Source organism: Eurosta solidaginis, chromosome 3, assembly GCF_040869045.1.
Source record: "Eurosta solidaginis isolate ZX-2024a chromosome 3, ASM4086904v1, whole genome shotgun sequence".
Classification (NCBI taxonomy): domain Eukaryota; kingdom Metazoa; phylum Arthropoda; class Insecta; order Diptera; family Tephritidae; genus Eurosta; species Eurosta solidaginis.
Window position 1 is genome coordinate 231989060 of NC_090321.1, and position 21118 is coordinate 232010177.

The 21118-nt window shown below is 40.8% G+C and overlaps 3 protein-coding genes across 5 annotated transcripts in view; 1 reads left to right on the forward strand and 2 right to left on the reverse strand.

Moving 5' to 3' along the window:
• The window catches only part of Rpp25 (ribonuclease P protein subunit Rpp25), a 175932-nt gene extending 170370 nt beyond the window's left edge, over positions 1 to 5562 (reverse strand). Inside the window, exon 1 of one of the 2 annotated variants that reach the window (XM_067775518.1) lies at positions 5381 to 5562. The gene's annotated coding sequence lies outside the window, so the exon portion shown is untranslated. The remainder of the gene's footprint in view (positions 1 to 5380) is intronic. The other variant, XM_067775517.1, reaches the window with a different exon arrangement.
• LOC137245216 (peptidyl-prolyl cis-trans isomerase H) lies at positions 5346 to 7611 on the forward strand. Its single transcript, XM_067775526.1, has 3 exons — positions 5346 to 5799; positions 5856 to 6032; positions 7199 to 7611. Exons 1-3 carry the CDS (start codon positions 5716 to 5718, stop codon positions 7487 to 7489), a joined length of 552 nt encoding a protein of 183 aa, XP_067631627.1. The 5' UTR covers positions 5346 to 5715; the 3' UTR covers positions 7490 to 7611.
• On the reverse strand, positions 7494 to 17997 carry PGAP3 (Per1-like protein PGAP3). 2 transcript variants are annotated; one of them, XM_067775515.1, is made up of 8 exons: positions 17855 to 17997; positions 17668 to 17747; positions 17383 to 17546; positions 15781 to 15933; positions 15596 to 15720; positions 15309 to 15445; positions 8232 to 8436; positions 7494 to 7779 (listed from the first exon to the last, which is right to left on the reverse strand). In XM_067775515.1, exons 1-8 carry the CDS (start codon positions 17869 to 17871, stop codon positions 7704 to 7706), a joined length of 957 nt encoding a protein of 318 aa, XP_067631616.1. In that variant the 5' UTR covers positions 17872 to 17997; the 3' UTR covers positions 7494 to 7703. The 2 variants fall into 2 exon arrangements, with proteins under 2 accessions (XP_067631616.1, XP_067631617.1); XM_067775516.1 differs by having other exon boundaries at positions 17668 to 17970.
• Between the last annotated feature and the right edge of the window lie 3121 nt (positions 17998 to 21118).

A 21118-nucleotide genomic window follows, 5' to 3' on the forward strand; every position in this document is an offset into this window, starting at 1 on the left:
GCATTTTGGCAGGCCAGCAGCCTTTTCCAATATGTGTTTTTCATCTGTTCCTTCCACGTCGTAAACAGAGCAACCGTGGCTTTTGACGGTGATAATGGCAGGTTACGCGAGGTGAAGAAACTCGAAACATCGAGGGGATAGCTTTTTATTTTAGAAACTAATTCATCTATTGAAGGGCCAGCTTCCGTTGCCATAATCGTGCAGTCGTCGACATATTAAATGATGGGAACTCCTTGTGGTGGGGAAGGAAGTATTGATATGTAGAAATAAAACAGGGCGGGGATAGGACATCACCCTGTGGTACTCCCTTTTTAAATTTTGTAGGCTTTGATATTTCGTTCCTAAATTGAACCGACGCTTGCCGACCATTCAGATAATTTGCAGTGCATCTTTTTAGACAAGGGGAAGGTGTGAGCTTTCTATATCTTGGAGTAGCGTACCGTGGTTGACTGGTTCCTGATTTAGTCCGTAATTTATCTGAGTGTTTACGGTAGCGCGGTGTGCTGCTATGCATTTGCAACATGCGGAAGCCATGTTGGTGGGTGGCTAGGCGAAGATTTGTGGTAAAATGAGGGAGCAAGACGGTTTCCAACGTCTTCGCTACCGGGGAAAGGAGTGATATCGGTCCATATGGCTCGCCTTCGTTAGCTGGTTTACCAGGTTTTAGTAGAGGAATTATCGTTTCCATTTTTCATTTTTCGGGAATGACAAAAGACTTCAGCGACACGTTGAAAACGTGCATTAGGTAGTTTATTCCCTCAGCGCTGAGGTGTTTTAGCCTTGGCATGGCTATTCCGTCTGGGCAAATTGTTTTAGAGGGCTTATCCTTATGGAAGGCTTCTTCAACCTCTGTGGGGGTGATAGTAATGGGTGGAACGTCGTGTTTGTGTGTCCGTCTGTTTCCACGACATCTTCCCCGTCTACTAAAGAATGCATTATAAATTGTCAACAAAAGGCCCTCGCGCATTTCTTCGAATCAGATAAAGTTATATCGCCGAAGGCTATGGATATTTTATCATTGTGTTTTGTTGGATTGGACAGGGGTTTGACGGTTGACCACAATTTACCAACACCCGCAGAGAGGTTGCAGTTCTTTACTAGGGGTTGGGGCGGGATGGCCTAGAACAAGCGTAGGCAGATTTGTAAATGCATGTGTATAGGTAAGTGAGAGCGCATTGATCGCGCGAACCAATTCGTTTTCATGTCAGTCACTTGTTAGACAGCAACTAACAAAGACTTCTATTTTTTTGATGCGCAATATGCAAAGCGTACAATTTTCTATGCTAACCAAAAAAATTATACGTACATTCATGCATATTTTTAACATTTGCTGCGCAAACATGCGATAGCCACACACGATGTTGCTACGCCACTTGTTCAGCGACGACTAAATGATTTGGAAAGCAAAGAGCGCAACCTGTCTGTGTGAAGAACGTAACCTGTTTGTGTGATCAATTGATCTATGAAACGCCGATGTCTGGCCTAGAAGGTTAAATGTGGATATATTTAATCGGTCTTATACCGGACGTAGATCCGACACAGGACCATCAACATCGATAACACTGCCCAAAATCTTAAATCGTTCTTCACCTGGTTCTTCTAGCGGCTTGGGCGCCACCCTTTTCCTCTACTTTCGTAGGCGGGCTCCGATATAATTACTTTCCCCTCAGGAGCCGTGGTATGGTGGTAGCATGCTCCGACTACAAAAAAACAAGTGAAAAACAAGATCCAACATTTAGAAGTGTTTTAATTAGAAAAGTCTTTCTGAGTGGCCTCTTGGCAGTGATTTGGCCAAACTCCGAATGCATTTATGCCATGAGAAGCTTTTCAGAGAAAATTCATCTGCCTTGCAGATGCCGTTCGGTGTCGACATAAAACGTGTTGGTCTCGTCCCCCTTAATTTGTGATAAAAATTAGTACCAAGCATTTATTTTTTATTCAGCCGGAGCATCACCTTTCATTCGCATAACATAACCTAGCCAACGTAGCCGAGGTTTTAATTCGCTTGGCTACATAAAGCTCGCACAGCTCATTATTTACTCGCCGTCGTCAACGCTTAGAGGTCCGTAAATCTTTCGAAGAACTTTTGTCTCGAACACTTTCATAGCCAATTAATCTGATGTTGTTGTTGTTGTTGTAGCGATAAGGATACTCCCCGAAGGCTTTGGGGAGGGTTATCGATGTTGATGGTCCTTTGCCGGATGCAGATCCGGTACGTTCCGGTAACAAGCACCATAAATGTACTAGCCCAACCATCTCGGGATAGATTTGGTATGACCACATGAAACATTCTAGGCCACACCGCCCTCCCAACCCCTAGATCCATAAGGAACTTGGGGACGCCAGAGCCTCGGCTGTTAAATAAACAGGATTCGCCAAGTGTAGATGAGGTTGGCAATTGGGTTGGAGAAGCTATATATTGCGCTGGCAACACCTTCAAAGGGTTGCGCTACACAACACCTTTTTGTGCAGAACACTTTTTTGCGTTGGCAGCCTTCGGCCGCGTTTATTAAAAATTACCCTTGCCAATGGGGTGGGATCAAAATCCCTTTGTATACAAAGTTTTTTGCAGTGCACTGCACAACATTACAATAACCACATGAAAACTGCCAACTTCAACTGCAAATATCTCCGGACAGATACAATTTTTCTTTTCCGCCTTCGGATTATTGTTTTCGAGATTAATACACATCTTTTGGCAGCTCTCTCGATATTTTTTTTTGTATTAGCCCCTATTCTAGACTTTTACCGAAAAACCTGTTTCTAAATTTTTGATGTTGCTATGCCTGGGAATTGAACCCAGAATCTGCGGTGTGTGAGATCTTAAGGCCACAATAGAGATGGACGATTGGCGCAAGGGTGCTCATATGGCGGACGAGGCGATACATGTGTACACAGATGGCTCCAAAGTAGTGGAAGTAGTAGGGTCTGCGGTATACTATGCTGATCCGGAAATAAACAGATCCTATAGGCTGCGTTTTCCAAGCGGAAATATTAGGCGTAACCAAAGTAGAAACACTGGAAGAGAATAGCTTAAGCTGCAACCGTGTTAACTTTTATATTGACAGTCAAGCAGCAATTAAGGCAATAATCTCGCATAGCACAGCATCTAAGTGGGTGTTAGAGTATAAGCAGTCTCTGGAGAGAATCGAGATAGGGAGAAGCATACATCTATATTGGGCATATGGGAATAGATGGGAATGAAAAAGCGGATGAACTACCTACAAAGGGCGCATCCCTTGAAGCTTGCTCCGTAGACGTCCCAATTAGACTGGGCGAGATTAAGCGAAGGCGAGAGGTGCACATGATCGACCAAGCGGGAAAGGCGTGGGTTTATATGCGGGGCTGTGAAGTGAAGATATTCAGCCCAATTCTAAACGAAAACTCCGTGCGAGTTTTTTCACTTCTGCCATTCCTCGTATTCTAAATAAAAATTCCTTGTGAGTTTTTTCACTTCTCCCTTTCCTCCTATTCTGAACAATGTTCGAAAAAGAGGAAACCGGTTATGGGAGAAGAGTAGGTATTATGAATGTGAGGCAGAGGGAGATTTCTTTGCCATTTCATAGGAGTTTTTTCACTAGTTAAATTAAAGGGAATGCATCAAAATAGTTAAAGGAAATTCGTCCTTTTAAGAAAGAACACTTATTTGTACAAATTTGTGCTGAAATATGTATTTACATTCTACCACAATATTCTCACTGTTAATACAACAACAACAACAACCACAATATTCTTTATTTTAAGTCGAAAAATGCATATATCATAAGCAACGGAAGAGCTCTTTGTATATTTGATGCAGCCATCCAGAAATTGTGCAAGGATTTTTTAAGAAGGCTTAATTAGATTTTGGCATATGGCGAAAGGCGAACTCAACTCGACGTGGTCTCCAGAAAATTGCTTTGCAGGATGAAAGCAAACAACTCCGGCGGATTTGTGTTATCCCGCCGTCTTCTTCTTATGCTCCTCTGTTGATGTTGCTGTGGCACCAATTCATTACTCATTTCAGTGAATACCACATGAAATGCAATAATGTGCATTGTTTATACCTTATTTCTTAATTTCAAACGAATTTGCAACAATAATTAAACTTTTCAATTTTTTAAACAAAATAAGAAATGCGCAACGAAATTTCAATTGACAAAACAGCTGGCTTCGAAAATTCGAAATTCCTATTCCCCAATTTTTCTCCTCCCTAGGAGAAAAGAATTGGAATTTTTCCGCGGGAATAAAAAAATCCGCGAGAACAAAATTCCGTGAGAATATTTAGAATTGGTCTGTATATGTAGGTCTTACAACCTTAGACTAACAAAATTGGTTATATCATTAAAAAGAGAGAACTGTAGACTCATGAAGGGTATTCTGACTGGACACTGCCTTCTGGCGTCACATGCCTCTAAATTAGGCTTGGTCAGTGATAACAGATGCAGGAAGTGCGGTTTAAAGGAGGAAACGATCGAGCATGTTCTGTGCTGTTCCTGTTGTTGTAGCAGTACCGCTCGTACCAGGCCAAGACTCCAACTATTAGGAGTGATACCGCTATTAGATCTAGAAGCAGCAACTGGCTTAAGTCCTAGGAAGCTTCTATTATTTGCCAAGAGGACGGAGTTATTTTATATCATAGGTCCTGATTTGTATAGGGTTTTTTTAGTTTGGTCGTTCAAACAAACTTCTGGTAACACTTCGGTCTCAATCAGTCTATGTGAGGTCCTCATGGACCGGCCAGTTCAACCTAGCCTAACCTGCGGTGTGGAAGGCGGAGCACTATACCACACCACGGCTTTTTTTTAGTTTGGTCGTTCAAACAAACTTCTGGTAACACTACGGTCTCAATCAGTCTATGTGAGGTTCTCATGGACCGGCCAGTTCAACCTAGCCTAACCTGTGGTGTGGAAGGCGGAGCACTCTACCACCACACCACGGCGATATTTGTAACGTTCAAAAAAGGCTGTACTGAAAAGGCAACCTCCTGTGATTTGAATTGGAACTTACAAAAATAAGGAACAGGCTCGGGAGTCCTAGTATTTGGGGTCAAAATTCACGGGACTCGATGGTTAAGTGGACTAGGTTTTTCGTTTTTTTAATTAAATTAATCGAAGCGAATCGTATCGGAAAAACGAATCTCTCCAATAGCGTCAGCACATCTCATGCACTCCTTTGTTGTCTTTTATGATAATAAAAGAATTTCTGATGATCTAAATAAAAGCGTTTTAATAACGTGGCATTCAAATTTGAGTCAGGTCAGGTAGCTTTGGTAAAGTTGTAATAAGTTTGTATATTTAAAAAAAACTTGGTTAAGCGCACCTGCTCGGCTCAACACTTGTTTCACACCTATTTTAAATACTTTACTATTACATATATCTGTGCAAATGTTTGTACTTACGGCTGTTTTGAGGAACTTTAGATATTTTTAAATATTTGTAGCGCACTTAAAATTCAACACAAAATTTATTTTCTCGTATTTTATAAACAATGCAACACGCGTAAATTAAATGCAAAGCAATTCCGTTCACTATAAAGAACAGCTGATACCAATGACAGCTGTCAAATGCAACCGCGCTGCACGCTTGAAAAGGAAAAGCCGGTAGCTGTCATTTGCAAATATCCTCTTCGTAAACAATCCCTAAATAATAAACTAATTATAATTAAATAATTTAGTGTTTATTAAAATTAAGGATCAAATAATACTCATATACATACATAAATAGATAGGCTAATATGCCAACTTGGAATCAAATTCAATCGCAGCTGCGACACCCAAATAATCCAGTTGTATTCTTTGATGTATCTGTTGGTACGACGGTAAGTTTATTATTGGAATATTTTTACAAAATAACATAAAATATTGCATTTTACAGGAAATTGGGCGCATGATTTTTGAGCTATTCGCTGACACTGTTCCAAAAACTGCGGAAAATTTTCGTCAACTTTGCACAGGCGAATACCGCCCAGACGATGTGCCAATGGGATATAAAGGTGCCAGCTTCCATCGTGTCATCAAAGACTTTATGATACAAGGTGGTGATTTTGTACATGTAAGTATATATATATATATATATATATATATATATTTGCGCATATCGTTAGCTTAATTCACAACGACCCTTGCCAACAAATTCAATGTTTTGCAGGACAAGCGAAAACCATTTTATTTTCATGTTCACTAAATGCAGATATGACATTTTAATAGTAGTATAACTCAGTTGTTGTTAGTTCTAAAGCAGGGGTACGCATTCCGTTGCATAATTGTGCTCTCGTTGCGTATGCGGAAGGGCAATCACTAGTGTGAAAATATAAAAGAAAAACACAGAGTTCCTCAGTGATATCCACAAATAGGCGACGGACCTCTATGCTAGGAATTACCCAGCGAACCCTGTTCTTAAAATCAATTACCCGGAATTCATAGTGGAGGAACTCAACATGCTTTCCTCTTCTGCTAGTTCAGGGTATTTATCTTTTATAACGGGGTTACTCCCGAACTCATAGCGAAGTAAATCAATATGCTTTCCTCTTCTGCGAGTTCAGCGTATTTATTTTTTAGAACGGGGTTCGCCGGGCAATTCCTGGCATAGAGGTTCGACGCCTTTTTGTGGATATCAGTGAGGACTCGTTTGGGTTTTTTTTCTACATACGGCTGTGTTCTCAGGTGCCGCACTTCCTTATAATGCTGTGGGTTCCTTCAATCAGATGTCTGTTGGGATGCTCGTGCTTCTGGTTACTCAACAGAAACTGTTTGTTCTCCCCCTATTGGCGAGTACTCTCGCCGCACTGTATAGGTGGTATTCTGGGGACATAAGAACGCAGGCCGTAGCAATTCTGAGAGCAGGCAGGCCTGAATTTTCTTTCGGTGAGTAACCTTTAGGCTTGGTGACCATATCGGGGATGCGTAGCATGCAAGCGCCGGTCAATTGATTTGTTAGTTGTAAAGAGTGTCTCTTTTTCTTTACCCCAAGTGATGGCGGCAAAAGAGTTAGGATATTAGGTACAACCGCTGTATCTGTATTTCTCAGGTGGCCTCTTAGGACAGGCATGCCTCAAGTCAAATTACTAGAGCTGTCTGAAGTCCGGATGGAAGAAAGTAGTTTTTAACACTGCTGAGGTAGCTCAGGTACCCCGGCTAATGGCGCATCGAATCACCTATCACGTCAAATATATAGTAGCAATAAATCTTCAAACACGTATAATAAATATTTGTTCTCAGGGTGACGGTACCGGTGTAATGAGCATTTATGGCAACACTTTTGCCGATGAGAACTTCACACTTAAACATGATTCGCCTGGTCTACTATCAATGGCTAATAGTGGCAAAGATACAAATGGATGTCAATTTTTTATTACTTGTGCTAAATGCAACTTTCTTGATGGTAAGCATGTTGTCTTTGGTCGCGTACTGGACGGTTTGTTAATAATGCGCAAAATTGAAAATGTTCCAACGGGACCCAATAATAAACCTAAACTACCGGTAACGATATCACAATGTGGCCAAATGTAAAAAGTTTGATATATAAAAAGTTAAGTATTTTATATGTTTTTTATACTTTAGTAAAATAATTAAAAAATTGTTCGTTTGTTGCTTAATTAAGTTTCTAGAATAAAATTTGACTAAAATGGAAACTCGTCACTATTATGTGAAAAATCAGCATCTCAATAATCACAAAATTGTAGTTTGTAGTTGCACAGGAGTTCAACTCCCAGTAGAAAACTCATTAAATATGTTTTCGTTGCTTTTCGCTTTCAAATTGCTTTTCTTTACGTAACACACGACAATCATCAATTATAAAACTGTGAGGAAAATGGAAAGAAAATATATTAATATCCAATTATTATAAATGTACATTAGGGCGGGTCAAATTGTATGGGGAAAAAAACTTCAGGTGCACATCCAGTTTCTGAATCTATGGGTCATACTGAGTAATATTGTCCATGGCACCAATAGATCTGAAATGAATTTCGAGAAATTAGAAAATTTTATATCCCAATCCGAATCCGAATCCGAATTTGACATTTATTTTCATGTATTTATTTGTGAGAGCCGCTATTCGGATTGGGATATAAAATTTTGATATACAATTTTCTAACAAAATTAGGAAGGCTCGAAATTCATTTCAGACCTATGGTCCCATGGGCAATATTACTCAGTATGGCCCATAGATTCAGAAACTGGATGTGCCTTTTCAACAATAAATTTTACCCACCATAATGTACATATATACATATAAGAATCCCAGAATTACCTATAAAATAAGGGAATGAGTAAAGCAGTAGCCAAATGCCATAAGGCATGTGCATCTATTAACCAGAATATTGGTGGAAAGTCCAAAAGTTCCAAACACATCGACATTGCAAATAGAATATAAAAGCGTAAAATTTTGCGATAGTATGGCCGACGATGACGTTCGAAATAACACCAAACAAACCAGCCCAGAGAAGATAAAGCGCCTTATAAATAACGAAACAGTTATTAGCATTCCAAATATGCATAGGCTTAAGGAAGATTTGAAAATGTTACACACATTACAGCGGAATCGCACCCTAGTCTTTCAGAATAATCTAAGATAGCATAATTATCAGGTGCGCATAAAAGCATATACACTAGAGCGGGTCAAATTTATTGTTGAAAAGGCACATCCAGTTTCTGAATCTATGGGTCATACTGACTAATATTGCCCATGGGACCATAGGTCTGAAATGAATTTCGAGCCTCCCTAATTGTGTTAGAAAATTGTATAACAAAATTTTCTCACTTGATTAGGGAGGCTCGAAATTCATTTCAGATCTATGGTCCCATGGACAATATTACTCAGTATGACCCATAGATTCAGAAACTGGATGTGCACCTGAAGTTTTTTCCCTATACAATTTGATTACGTCGAACCTTCTACGACATGCCAGCCTTCTAAATATGTGTTATTCTTGGAAGTTAATTCGGCAGAAGCCTTACGGAATTTATGAACAGACGTAGGTCAATCTTTAAGGCCGTATTTAACGTATCATAGAGATCAAACACTCCGAATTACTTATCCGCGTTCTTCTTGTTGCTCGCTTGAAACTACCTCGACTGCCAACCTAAATCCTTCCTGAAGCTAGAACTGAGAAAGAGAGCATTCTCATAGCACCAAACATCTTTTCGTAAACCTTCTTAAACCAGCTGTTGTAAACTTTCTCTTTTTAACCCTTTGGAAATAGCTTCTGCGCTGTATACATATATATACACATATATATATCTACATATCTGACCCGGCCTATGAAAAGGTGGCTTATGGCTCAAAAAAATATTGCAAAAGAAAAACTAAGGAACCTAAGAAATGCATTATCTTTAACAGCTGTTTCTTTTTTGAGTCATAAGCCACGTTTTCATAGGCCGGGTCACATTATAAAAATCAAAATCTGTGTGTGTCCCTATGGAAACGTTTTTTCCACACTTCAATCATCGCCAAATTTTGGCTATAGGTTCCTTCGATCAACACGAAGGCTTTAGGCTATAAATAATTTCGATATATAAAAGGGGCGTGTGACCTCCCATACAAATGGAATCTTTGGTACTGCATAACTCTGAGGGTATACATACATGCCAGAACATTGAAATTCAGTAAGGAGTTATATGAAGTCAATCCCTAACACCACCAAGAAAATGTGGAATTACGAAAAAGGGGGCGTGGCACCTCCTATACAAAAGAAATATATCATATTGCATATCTCTGGATGTAGTAATGGTAGGATACTGAAAATTGGTAAGGAGCTATATGACGTTAAGTTCTAACACCTCCAGTAAAATGTGGAATTGGGAAAAAAGGGGCGTGGCACCTTCCCTACAAATGGGATTTCTCAGAACTATGGCTGCCGTACAAACTTAGGTTATTTTAACATCTAAAGTTTGACTGCATTGTTGAGTTTGGCTGTTATTCCTTTTGGACGTTTAGTAATCTGCCGCCGTTAAAAAAATTTGATAGCTTCAGTCTATCTACATCTATAAAAATCAAATTCAGTGTGTGTGTCCCTATGGAAACGTATTTCCCACACTTTAATCATCACCAAATTTCGGCTATAGGTTCCTTCGATCAAGACGAAGGTTTTTCATATTTCAGAATAAAGAATTTTAAATTTAAGTTTTTTTTTTAGCTATGCGAACGAGTCCCAAAAATTAACATGTTAACAAAATCAATGATCGCATTCAAAGCCAAATTCCTGGTGAAGTGACGAAATATAAATCGATCGACACAGTTACAGATGAAGATCAAATTGTACCCCAGCGGGTTAGGGGGTCGGATTGCTTCCCAAGGCAGTCGGTTCTATGTACCGGAGCGACTCGGGATTTTTCCCGACCAAGGACTGTCATTTCAGTGTGACCCCATTTAATTTGTTTCGTCCCTCCCACAAATTGTCATCCTCCCAGCAGCTCCTTGCAGCAGGACTGCTACATATTCTCTTACTCCGGGAAGGTATCGAACCCAATCCGGGTCCGTCTCCTGACCCCGGTCATGAGAAATGGTTTTGCTGCATTTGCCAGAAAAGAATCTTTTTAGGACGGTCATACTCTGTTCAGTGTGTCTCGTGCAAGGGATGGTTGCATCGGACAGGTTGTTCTGGGCTTGATCCCAAAACCCGACGTCCACGCAACTTTTATAAATCTTTTGTGGCTCCTTGCTGCTCACGCCCAAGGGCGTCCCGTAGTCTACGCCTAAGCGTATCCCCACTACCTTCCAGCAGCTTCGCTGCTCAGCAAACCACAACAAGTACCCGCTGCTGCTCGCGCCCCACGGCGCCAACAACTCAAACAGCTGATACCACTCATAACTACTACCTTCGTAGTAGAGCTGGTTGCAATGCTGAGCATCAGCCCCTGCCCCCGTCTTCTTCTCCCCCCCTCTTTTCTGGCAGCAATCGTGCAGGTCAGGGAAACAGACTCTTAGTCCCTGCCTCCGTTTGCACCGTCTGCCAGCACAGAATATATAGGTTTGCGACATCCGCTCAATGCAGCTCCTGCCTTGGGTGGTGCCACTTTCCTAGATGTTCTGGTCTCCGCGACGGCAACCCCCCGACGGGTTTCATCGCGCCATGTTGCCAGGTCGCAAACCCAAATCATCCGGGTACCCCAATGCTTGCCCAAGGGCGCCCAGTCCCAAGGCCACAACAGCAATTGCGTCCTGGCCTTCCACAACCTAGGCGTAGTCACCCCTCACTTACCCCTAGAGTGGCGGCGTCACCCCTCATGCACTTCAGAATTCTGCAGTTCAACTGTAATGGACTAACTGGGAAGATTACGGAGATAGTCGATTTCATGAAGCGGCACAACATCCGCATTGCTGCGATTCAAGAGACTAAACTCACAGCAAGATCTGCATTGCAGACCTGCTCTGGTTATAATGTCCACAGGAAAGACCGCGAGAGCGGAAATGGAGGCGGCCTCGCGTTTATTATACACCACTCTGTGCAATATCATATATTTGATCCTGGCATCGACCGCAGTGACAATGTCTTAGAACGTCAAGGCCTATCTGTCCGGTAAGGCGATGCAAATCTAGAAATCATCAACATCTACATCCCTCCTGTCACCTGTTGCCCCAGTGGATACCGCCCTAATATCGAGGCCTTACTCACTGGCAACAATCGCATTATCTTAGGCGATTTTAATGCCCATCACGACCTATGGCATTCAAACTTGCGGGCGGACAGTAGGGGTGAGATGTTGGCGGATCAAATAGACGAAACGACGTTCTGCACAATAAACGGAGACGCCCCCACACGTATGGTAGGAAGCTGTACTAGCTCGCCAGATATCTCAATCGTGAGCGCAGAACTCGTAAACTGCGTCAACTGGCAGCCGATGGTAACATTGGCATCCGACCACCTGCCCATACTTATTTCGTTCGAGCGTACCGCCGACTTCATCGTCACCGAAAAACGCACTTTCATAAACTTCAAAAAAGGAAAGTGGGAAGAATATAAATCTGCAACAGACAGCAGCTTTGCTGCCCTCCCTATCCCGACTGATGCCCGCCAAGGGGAGCGTGCCTCCCGTAAGGTCATTGAATCCGCCTCGGCACATTTCATTCCCGCCGGGAGAATTCCCGAAATCCGGCCCCACTTCCCGGCGGAGGCCGCGAGCTTAGCGAGGGAACGCGACCTTATAAGACAGCTTGATCCAGGCGACCCCCAAATAAGGGATATAAACCAACGCATCAGATTGCTTGTGGACGAACACAAGCGGGCGAGATGGGAAGAGCACCTAAGAGGTTGTAACCTCTCTACCGGTGTAGGTAAACTTTGGTCCACCGAAAAGTCCCTATCGAATCCGACTAAGCACAAAGACAAAGTTTCCATCGCCTTTGGCGATAAGGTGCTGTCGGATGCGAAAAAATGCGCGAGCGCTTTCTGCCGACAATATATAATGCATCCTACGGTCGACAAAGATAGACGGAGAGCCAATAGACACGCACATAAACACAAACTCAGCGCGTCACCAATTACCATCACCGCTAGAGAGGTTGAGGACGCCATTGGTCGCGCTAAACCATCCAAAGCAGTGGGCCCAGACGGCATAGCCATGCCGATGCTTAAAAACCTAGGGAAAGAGGGTTTCAAATATTTAGCGCATGTCTTCAACCTGTCTCTTTCCACCTTTGTCATACCCGAGAAGTGGAAAATGGCCAAGGTGGTCCCGCTACTAAAGCCTGGGAAACCAGCTAACGTAGGTGAGTCATATCGTCCGATATCTCTCCTATCGCCAGTAGCAAAGACGCTTGAAGCCATTTTGCTCCCTTATTTCCAAGCACATTTGCAGCTAGCCCCTCATCAGCATGGCTTCAGAAAACTCCATAGCACTACCTCCGCGCTAAATGTCATTAGCACCCAGATAAATTGCGGTTTGAATCAATATCCCCACCATAGAACAGTACTCGTAGCGTTAGACCTATCAAAAGCTTTTGATACGGTCAACCATGGCTCGTTACTGCAAGACCTGGAAGGGTCCACCCTTCCCCCATGTCTTAAAAGGTGGACCGCAAATTATCTGGGTGGTCGGCAGGCATCGGTGCAATTCAGAAACGAAACATCAAAACAAAGGAGAATTAAACAAGGGGTGCCACAGGGTGGTGTCCTATCCCCGCTTTTGTTTAATTTCTACATATCTAAGCTACCTTCACCACCGGAAGGAGTCACAATCGTTTCCTACGCCGATGACTGCACAATAATGGCCACAGGCCCAGGCCCAAAGATCGATGAGCTATGCAATAAAATAAACGGCTATCTCCCTGATCTCTCCAGTTTTTTCGCCTCGCGAAACCTGGCATTGTCACCGACTAAATCTTCCGCGACCTTATTTACAACATGGACGCCCCAAATGTCGACCATATTGAACATCCACGTCGATGGCACTACGCTACCGACTGTCCTACACCCCAAAATCTTGGGTGTGACGTTTGATCAGGATCTACATTTTGGTGCGCACGCAACCGCAATTGTTCCAAGAATTCAGAGCCGTAATAAAATCCTCAAATCCCTTGCTGGCAGTACCTGGGGAAAAGATAAAGAAACGCTCTTGACCACATACAAAGCAATTAGCCAGCCGATTACGTGCTACGCGCCACCCATATGGTCGCCAAGCCTAAAAACCACCCACTGGAAGAAACTACAGGCCTGCCAAAATACTGCTCTCAGAATCGCCACGGGTTGTCTTCTTATGTCCCCAGGCACCATCTGCATAATGAGGCGAGAATACTCCCCATCAGGGAGAGAAATGAGATGCTGACCAAACAGTTTCTGTTGAATACCCAGAAACCTGGGCATCCCAACAGACATCTGATTGACGAACCAGCACCGCCTAGGGGCCTAAGGAGTCATCTCCGTAAGCATTTTGAGGAAATACGGCACCTGAGAACCCAGCCGTATGAAGCGGAAAAACACAAGCAGGTCCTTGGTGAACTCCATAGACAGGCGTCGGACCTTTATGTCGGGAATTGCCCGGTGAATCCAGTACTTGAAGAAAAATATCCAGAACTCGCAGAAGAGGAACGCATACTCCCCAGGGAAACGCGTGTCACTCTTGCTCAACTTCGTTCTGGATACTGTAACAGGTTAAACTCTTACCTATCCAGAATCAACCCCGACATACAAAATGTATGCCCTGCTTGTAATGTGTCCCCACATGACACCAACCATCTCTTTAATTGTAATGTGGAACCAACGCCTCTAACACCCCTTTCCTTATGGTCCACCCCTGTTGAAACGGCAAGTTTCCTTGGACTCCCGTTAGAGGATATTGATGACAATTTGTGATCGGTAGCGGCTATTAGGTGGGGCGAGCATTGCTACAACAACAACAACAGGGGGTCGGAATATAACCGCGGTAGGTATGCCTGTCGTAAGAGGCGACTAAAATACCAGATTCAAGCGGCTGTGTAGCTCAACCCTTCAGGTTGCCAGTGCAATATATAGCTTCTCCAAACCCAATTGTCAACCTCACCTATCCGCGGCGAATCCTGTTTCACTAACAGACGAGGCTCTGGCGAACCCAAGCTCCTCATGGAACTTGGGGGTGGGGAGGGAGGGATGGCCTGAAAGTTTAATGTGGCCATATAAATCGTTCCCTAGACGGTCGGGCTAGCACCTTAATGGTGCTGTGTTACCGTAGCGTACCGGATCTGTATCCGGCAAAGGACCATCACATCGATAATACTCCCCTTCGCCTTCGGGAGCAACCTTATCGCTAGAACAACAACAACAAGATCAAATTGTGAATTGTGTGAAAATTGTGAACCAGAATTTGCGTTAAGAAATTAATGCCGAATGTAATCGAAGCAACAATAAACAGCGGTAAAAGCAAAGGTGAAGATGTGCTCATACCACGGATCCCAATGATTCCTACAGATTTGCCATTCAATTTTAAGCGCTTACAGTTTCCTGTGCGCCTTGCTTTTGCAATTATAATCAACAAAAAGTACAAGGACAATCGCTTACTGTTGCAGGATTAAATTTAGAGAGTTTTTCCAGGGCCACTCTAGAGTTGGAACGCCAAAAAATTTGTTTATCTTTGCACCGAACGAAAAAACCAAAAATATTGTGTACCCACATGCATTACAATAAGATACAATAATAAAATGTTTTAAGCGAAAATTTCACCAAATATGCATACAAAATTCAATTCAATTTACAGAACAATAAACTAAATTATCAACAAACAAAACAGAAAAAATAACGCAACATTCATTCGACCTCGGGCGTTACAACGTACGCCGGGTATAGCTAGTATATATTAGATGACTTTATGACTAAAATAACTTAAATTGTTTGTGTAAATTTAAAATTATCCCTACCAGTTATTATATTTGTTGCCATGTTCAATGAATAACTGAACCTTCCGATGCTCAGGTACGCAAAATAGTTAACGAAAAACGATAGGAAAACTAATGATATCAAACCCCGTAGTATCAGCGACTGGCGGTGAATCATACTGAAATTAGAGTATAAGTCTTTCTTACAAAAAAGTACATCTTAACATAATTTGCTCATAATATTTATATGGACATTCTTTCCATGCTCATATTTTATCAACATAATTTTTACACCTGTGGGTAAGAAAACAGTTATATTTTATACCCACCGCATAACCATAGAGTAAAATGATACAAGTACTATGCTGTAAGCAAAAACATAATCCATTAACTCTGTCACAGGAAAATCGCGTGTATGAAAAACTGTTGACCATATCCAACCGTTAATACATACCTAAAAAATACTGCGAGTTTAGTCTAAATAGTGATTTTTAAATATATAATAAGCACTTACAAATGAAAATATATGCCACAACATATAACACGGACTGTCCGAACGCACCTCTTTACGAAAGTGACGAAGCTGGCGTATGTGCACAATCAAATTACTGATAGAAAATATAACTGAAGCTGGTTCTTGCATGCCAAGGAAACGCACAAAGGGCCACTGTGAAAGATTTATAAATTAAATGTTTTCCATTTTTTATGTGGTTAAGTACGCAGTCTTGTCTTTTTGTTATTTAGCCGACTTAGTTTGTTAATATCGCGCAACGATACGTATCGTGTTATACGTTTCGTGATCAAAATCAGTTTTTTAAAATAATTAATTGAATTGGGGAAATGGTGACTACCAGCACTCATCAGATGCGTAACTTATTATCATTTTTTATGAATTTTTTCAGTTTCATATATCGATACGTGATCGTATATCTCTAAAGAAAGAGCTTGCGTACCTCCATAATCCTACACGAAATAGTGCGAGAGTAGTTGTTGTTGTACATGGTTCAACAACCTGTACATAATTGAACCATGGTTGTTGTATTAACTATAAAAGCATCCCCCTAAAGGTGGGGAGTGTTATCGATGTTGATGGTCCTTTGCCGTATATAGATCCGGTACGTTCCGGTAACAAGCACTATTAAGGCACTAGCCCGACCACCTCGGCAACGATTAATATAACCACATTAACCCTTCTAGTTCCATGGAGAACTTGGGGTCGTCAGAGCTTCGCCTGCTAAATATGTGTATGATGTATGATGAGCTTGCGTACCTCCATAATCCTACACGAAATAGTACGAGATAAGTTGTTGTTGTTGTATTAACTATAAAAACATCGCCCTGAATGTGGTGAGTGTTATCGATGTTGATGGTCCTTTGCTGTATATAGATCCGGTACGTTCCGGTAACAAGCACTATCAAGGTACTAGCCCGTCCACCTCGGAAACGATTAATATATTCACATTAATCCTTCTAGTTCCATGGAGAACTTGGGGTCGTCAGAGCTTCGCCTGCTATATATGTGTATGATACATTCATAATTGTGACAGGATTCCTCTCGCGTAATAGTGCGAGAGTAGTTCTTGTTGCTGTATTAACGATAAAGACATCCCCCTGAACGTTTTGGGGAGTGTTAACGATGTTGATGGTCATTTGCCGGATATAGATCCGGTACGTTCCGGTAACAAGCACTATTAAGGTTCTAGCACGACCACCTCAGCAACGATTAATATAACCACATTAACCCTTCGAGTTCCATGAAGAACTTGGGGTCGTCAGAGCTTCGCCTGATAAGTATGTGTATGATACATTTATAAGTGTAACAGGATTCCTCTCGCGTAGGTGATGAGGTTGACAATTGGGTTGCGTAAGCTCTGAAGCCATAAAGCTTTGTATTACTTAACTGTTCAAATAATTTAACTCCTAAGGCCCACTTGTAGAGCTTGTAAGCCTAAAGTTAACCTGTTATGAGGGGTTGAACTCGTATATTTTTTTACACATTTTTTATGAAGTGGAGCATGCCTTTACAGTACAATTTCCAGAACCTCGATAGTATAGTGGTTAGTATCCCTGCCGGTATTCGTAGTTTCTGTCTACAATTGAAAAATATATCATTCACCTTTCCATAAAATTGTGGCACATTCCAACCACGTTCCGCAAAAGCATCCACAGTGCGCCACATACACCCATATTGACATTCATCGGCACAATTCCAAGCAAATGCTTTATCGAATATAGATTGGCGATAGTATTTGATAGCCTGCTCCTGAATTTCAATGCCATCTAAAAATGTTAAACAAATGTTGAAAAAAAAAATTCAGTTAAGTATTAAGCATTTTGGTCAAAATATTGACTGGGCGTGTAATAACAAATTTATTTTCTCTGTAAACTCGAAAGTACTTACCAGCACTGCAGTTTTGTCGTTCACAATTTTGACGACAATTATGAAAGAATTGTGTACGGTCACCAATGGATGCCCTACAACTTGCAACAAAATAAACAAATATCAGAAAATATATTGTATTATGTAACATAGTGTTAAACATAGTGATCACAAATTTTAGCTAGTTTCCAATATTCTTAATATGTACAAATTTAAGTTAAACATTTTTGTAGACACTCCTTGATGTCCTATCGATTTTGGTATAGATGGTTGGGGATGAATGGGAACAAAAAGCAGTGTTGCATTTAGCAAACACTTAAGAATCTCAAATCGCGGTGAGTGAACATTCAGATCTAAAAACATTGGCGCGTAATCATAGTCAAAATAAAATAGATTTTAAATTTAGTTGCAGCTTTTTGACATAATTTTCTATGAGCTATCTGTCAAAAAAGCTGAAATTAAATTTAAAACCTATTTTATTTTGACTATGATTATGCGCCATTGTAAATCTTAACAAGTAGCGCAACTAACAGCTGATCGGTGAAAATTCGCACATTCACACGCATAGTTCTCGACTCAGTTTCAAAAAAAAAAACTTTTAATTATTTAGCTCAAATTTTAAAGTGAGATAATCCTTACGAATTTATGTATATAGAATATATAAGGCATTTTTGTTGTTATTAAAACAATATTTTTATTTATATTAAAGCTTTTATCATTTTCTTTTAACTGTGAAAAAACTCCGAACACCATTCCTTCATTATCCCCCCTATTGCGAGTGTCGATTGCTGTAGATAGTCGACCGCTGAGCGATAATCGATTATCTTTATAATGTATACAAATTATGTTATATACATCGAAAAGTTGTATAAAATAACTGTTTATAATGGTCCAAAGATTTGGCGATTAATTTGTATAGTAATAATATTAAATGCAAAAATGGAATCGACAAATTGTCGATTCTATTCCGATCGACACTCGCAATAGGGGGGTATATGTCATTCGACTGCCTATTTCACTGCCTTCCACTCTATTTGCAACATAGCTGCCAAACTATGTAGTAAACAATGCCTAAAACCAGGGATGCACCTTAACATTAAGCTAATCGTTTATCAAAAAATTTCCACCGTTTCCATTGAAACACTTCGAAATATTATCGATAAAGAAATTATCAAGATAAATTGTATCTCGTTTTTAACCGACACAAAAAGCTTTCGTTAACGTTGAAAACGTTAACAAAAACGTGATATTTTATGTTTGAATTGTGCTGGCAATGCTATAGCCATGGTGAAGCCGTAAGGTGGTAACAGCGAGCGGTCATACACACAAACTCCATATACTTTGTTTGTGTAATTCGTTGGTGGTAATGTCAAAAATACTTTGAGAAATGTTCGTACTGTCAAAATTCATGAGAAAAGTTGCAATCAGCTTGGCTAATGCTTTCACCTTTAATGACTCCGCCATCAATCAGCTTTGCCAGCATAGTTTGAAATTAATAATCAACATAAACGATTTGATTTCGTTTTAATATCGCAGAAAACGAAACAAAATCATTTCGTTAATTTGACATTCTTAACGTTAATAAACGAAACGAAATGACTTTGTGTAGAGGGTGAAACAGAGACACATATTTCATTTACATCTGAGTATAATGCGTATTGAAATTTAGTAGGACAAATTTTATGCGCAGCAATTTCAGAGGTGTATTTAAGGTTTGTCGCTTAGCAGTCCATATAAAGTTTAAGCGTAAACGTATATAGAAGATTAAAAAAACACAGCTATTATTTCATGTGGTTTACAGCACTGCCAAAAGTAGTGATGCCAGATTCCAGTTAAAATTTTAAATTTATGTACATACCCTGCAAAAATTGTTGGATTACGTGTTCCATTTTCTTCATGTTGGAGTACTCTAACAATACTCCTTTGCAATGCGTTTGCGGACCACCATCAGCCGATCATTGCTCGTTTTTTAACGACCGTGATCACGACACGATGACGATCGAACAGAGTTGCCGAAAGTAAAATATTGCATACAAATAACTGATAATAACATTTTACTATGGCAACTCTGATAAAATGCAACCGCGCACTGGTTTTATGTATACATACTATAGTAAAGAGAAATATTGGTTTCTATATTCACGCAAATGCTAAGTAACATAAGAATATTCGTAGTAAAAAATATAAAAGTTGTATTGCCCTTCTCCATTTACCTTCATTTTAAATTAAATTCACTCTGATAATTCTTTCCGACACAATTCCTCTTTAGTACTTTGGCATATGATCCTCTGTGGGTGCTCCATGGAGTACTACAGTGAAAGTACTTTGGAAAGTACTCTCACGTATGTACTCTATGGAATACTCACAAACAAGGCGAGAGTGGGATCACCTACTCCTCTCCTAGGACATGGCAATGTTAAGCTGGAGACATTGGTGCCTTATCGGTAACCGTATCGGTAACCTTATAACAGCTGATTCGACCAATCTTATGAGAATCAATGCAATCGATTATTGGTGCCGCTAAGGTCGTAACCGTATCGTAGCCAACCAATTGGGTTTTGGTTTACCGTCGTAACGATAAACAGCTGATTACGTTAGGGATACGGATACAGCGATACGACATACGGCACCAATGACTCCGGCTTTAAGCTGGAGACATTGGTGCTTTATCGGCAACCGTATCGGTAACCTTTTAACAGCTGATTCGACCAACCTTATGAGAATCAATGCAATCGATTATTGGTGCCGCTAAAGTCGTAACCGTATCGTAGCCAACCAATTGGGTTTTGGTTTACCGTCGTAACGATAAACAGCTGATTACGTTAGGGATACGGATACAGCGATACGACATACGGCACCAATGACTCCAGCTTTAATTGGAGTACATTTTTTGTATGAATACAGATTAGTTTTGGAATACTCCTATACTCCCAAAGGAGTATACCTTACATTATTTATAGAGTACTCGCGTTTTTTGAAGGGTAAGTTTTGGAGCCGAATCGTCACATGTGAGACGTATGGACATCACGGAAAAAAGTTACATATTTCATAAGTGGAGTGGAATAGCCGTGTTTTTTTACACGCGTATACGTTTCGTTTACGCGTGAAAAAAACGCCTATCGCTTAGATAATGCTTAGGAGACCCATCTAGCGGCAGTGGTTAAACAACTAGCTACAGAACAGGGTGTACCGAAAAGCGGAAACAAAACCCTCTGTTGTATTTCTGTGTATAACATATAGCTGAATCAGTTGTGTTAAATAGTGAACTCGCATAGAATACATAGAATTAGTGCAGAGGGTGAAACATAGACACATATTTCAGTTACATCTGAGTATAATGCGTATTGAAATTTAGTAGTACTAATTTTATGCGTAGCAATTTCAGAGGTATATTTAAAGTTTGTCGCATAGCAGTCCATATAAAGTTTAAGGGGAAACGTATATAGATGTGAAAAAAATACAGCTAATAACT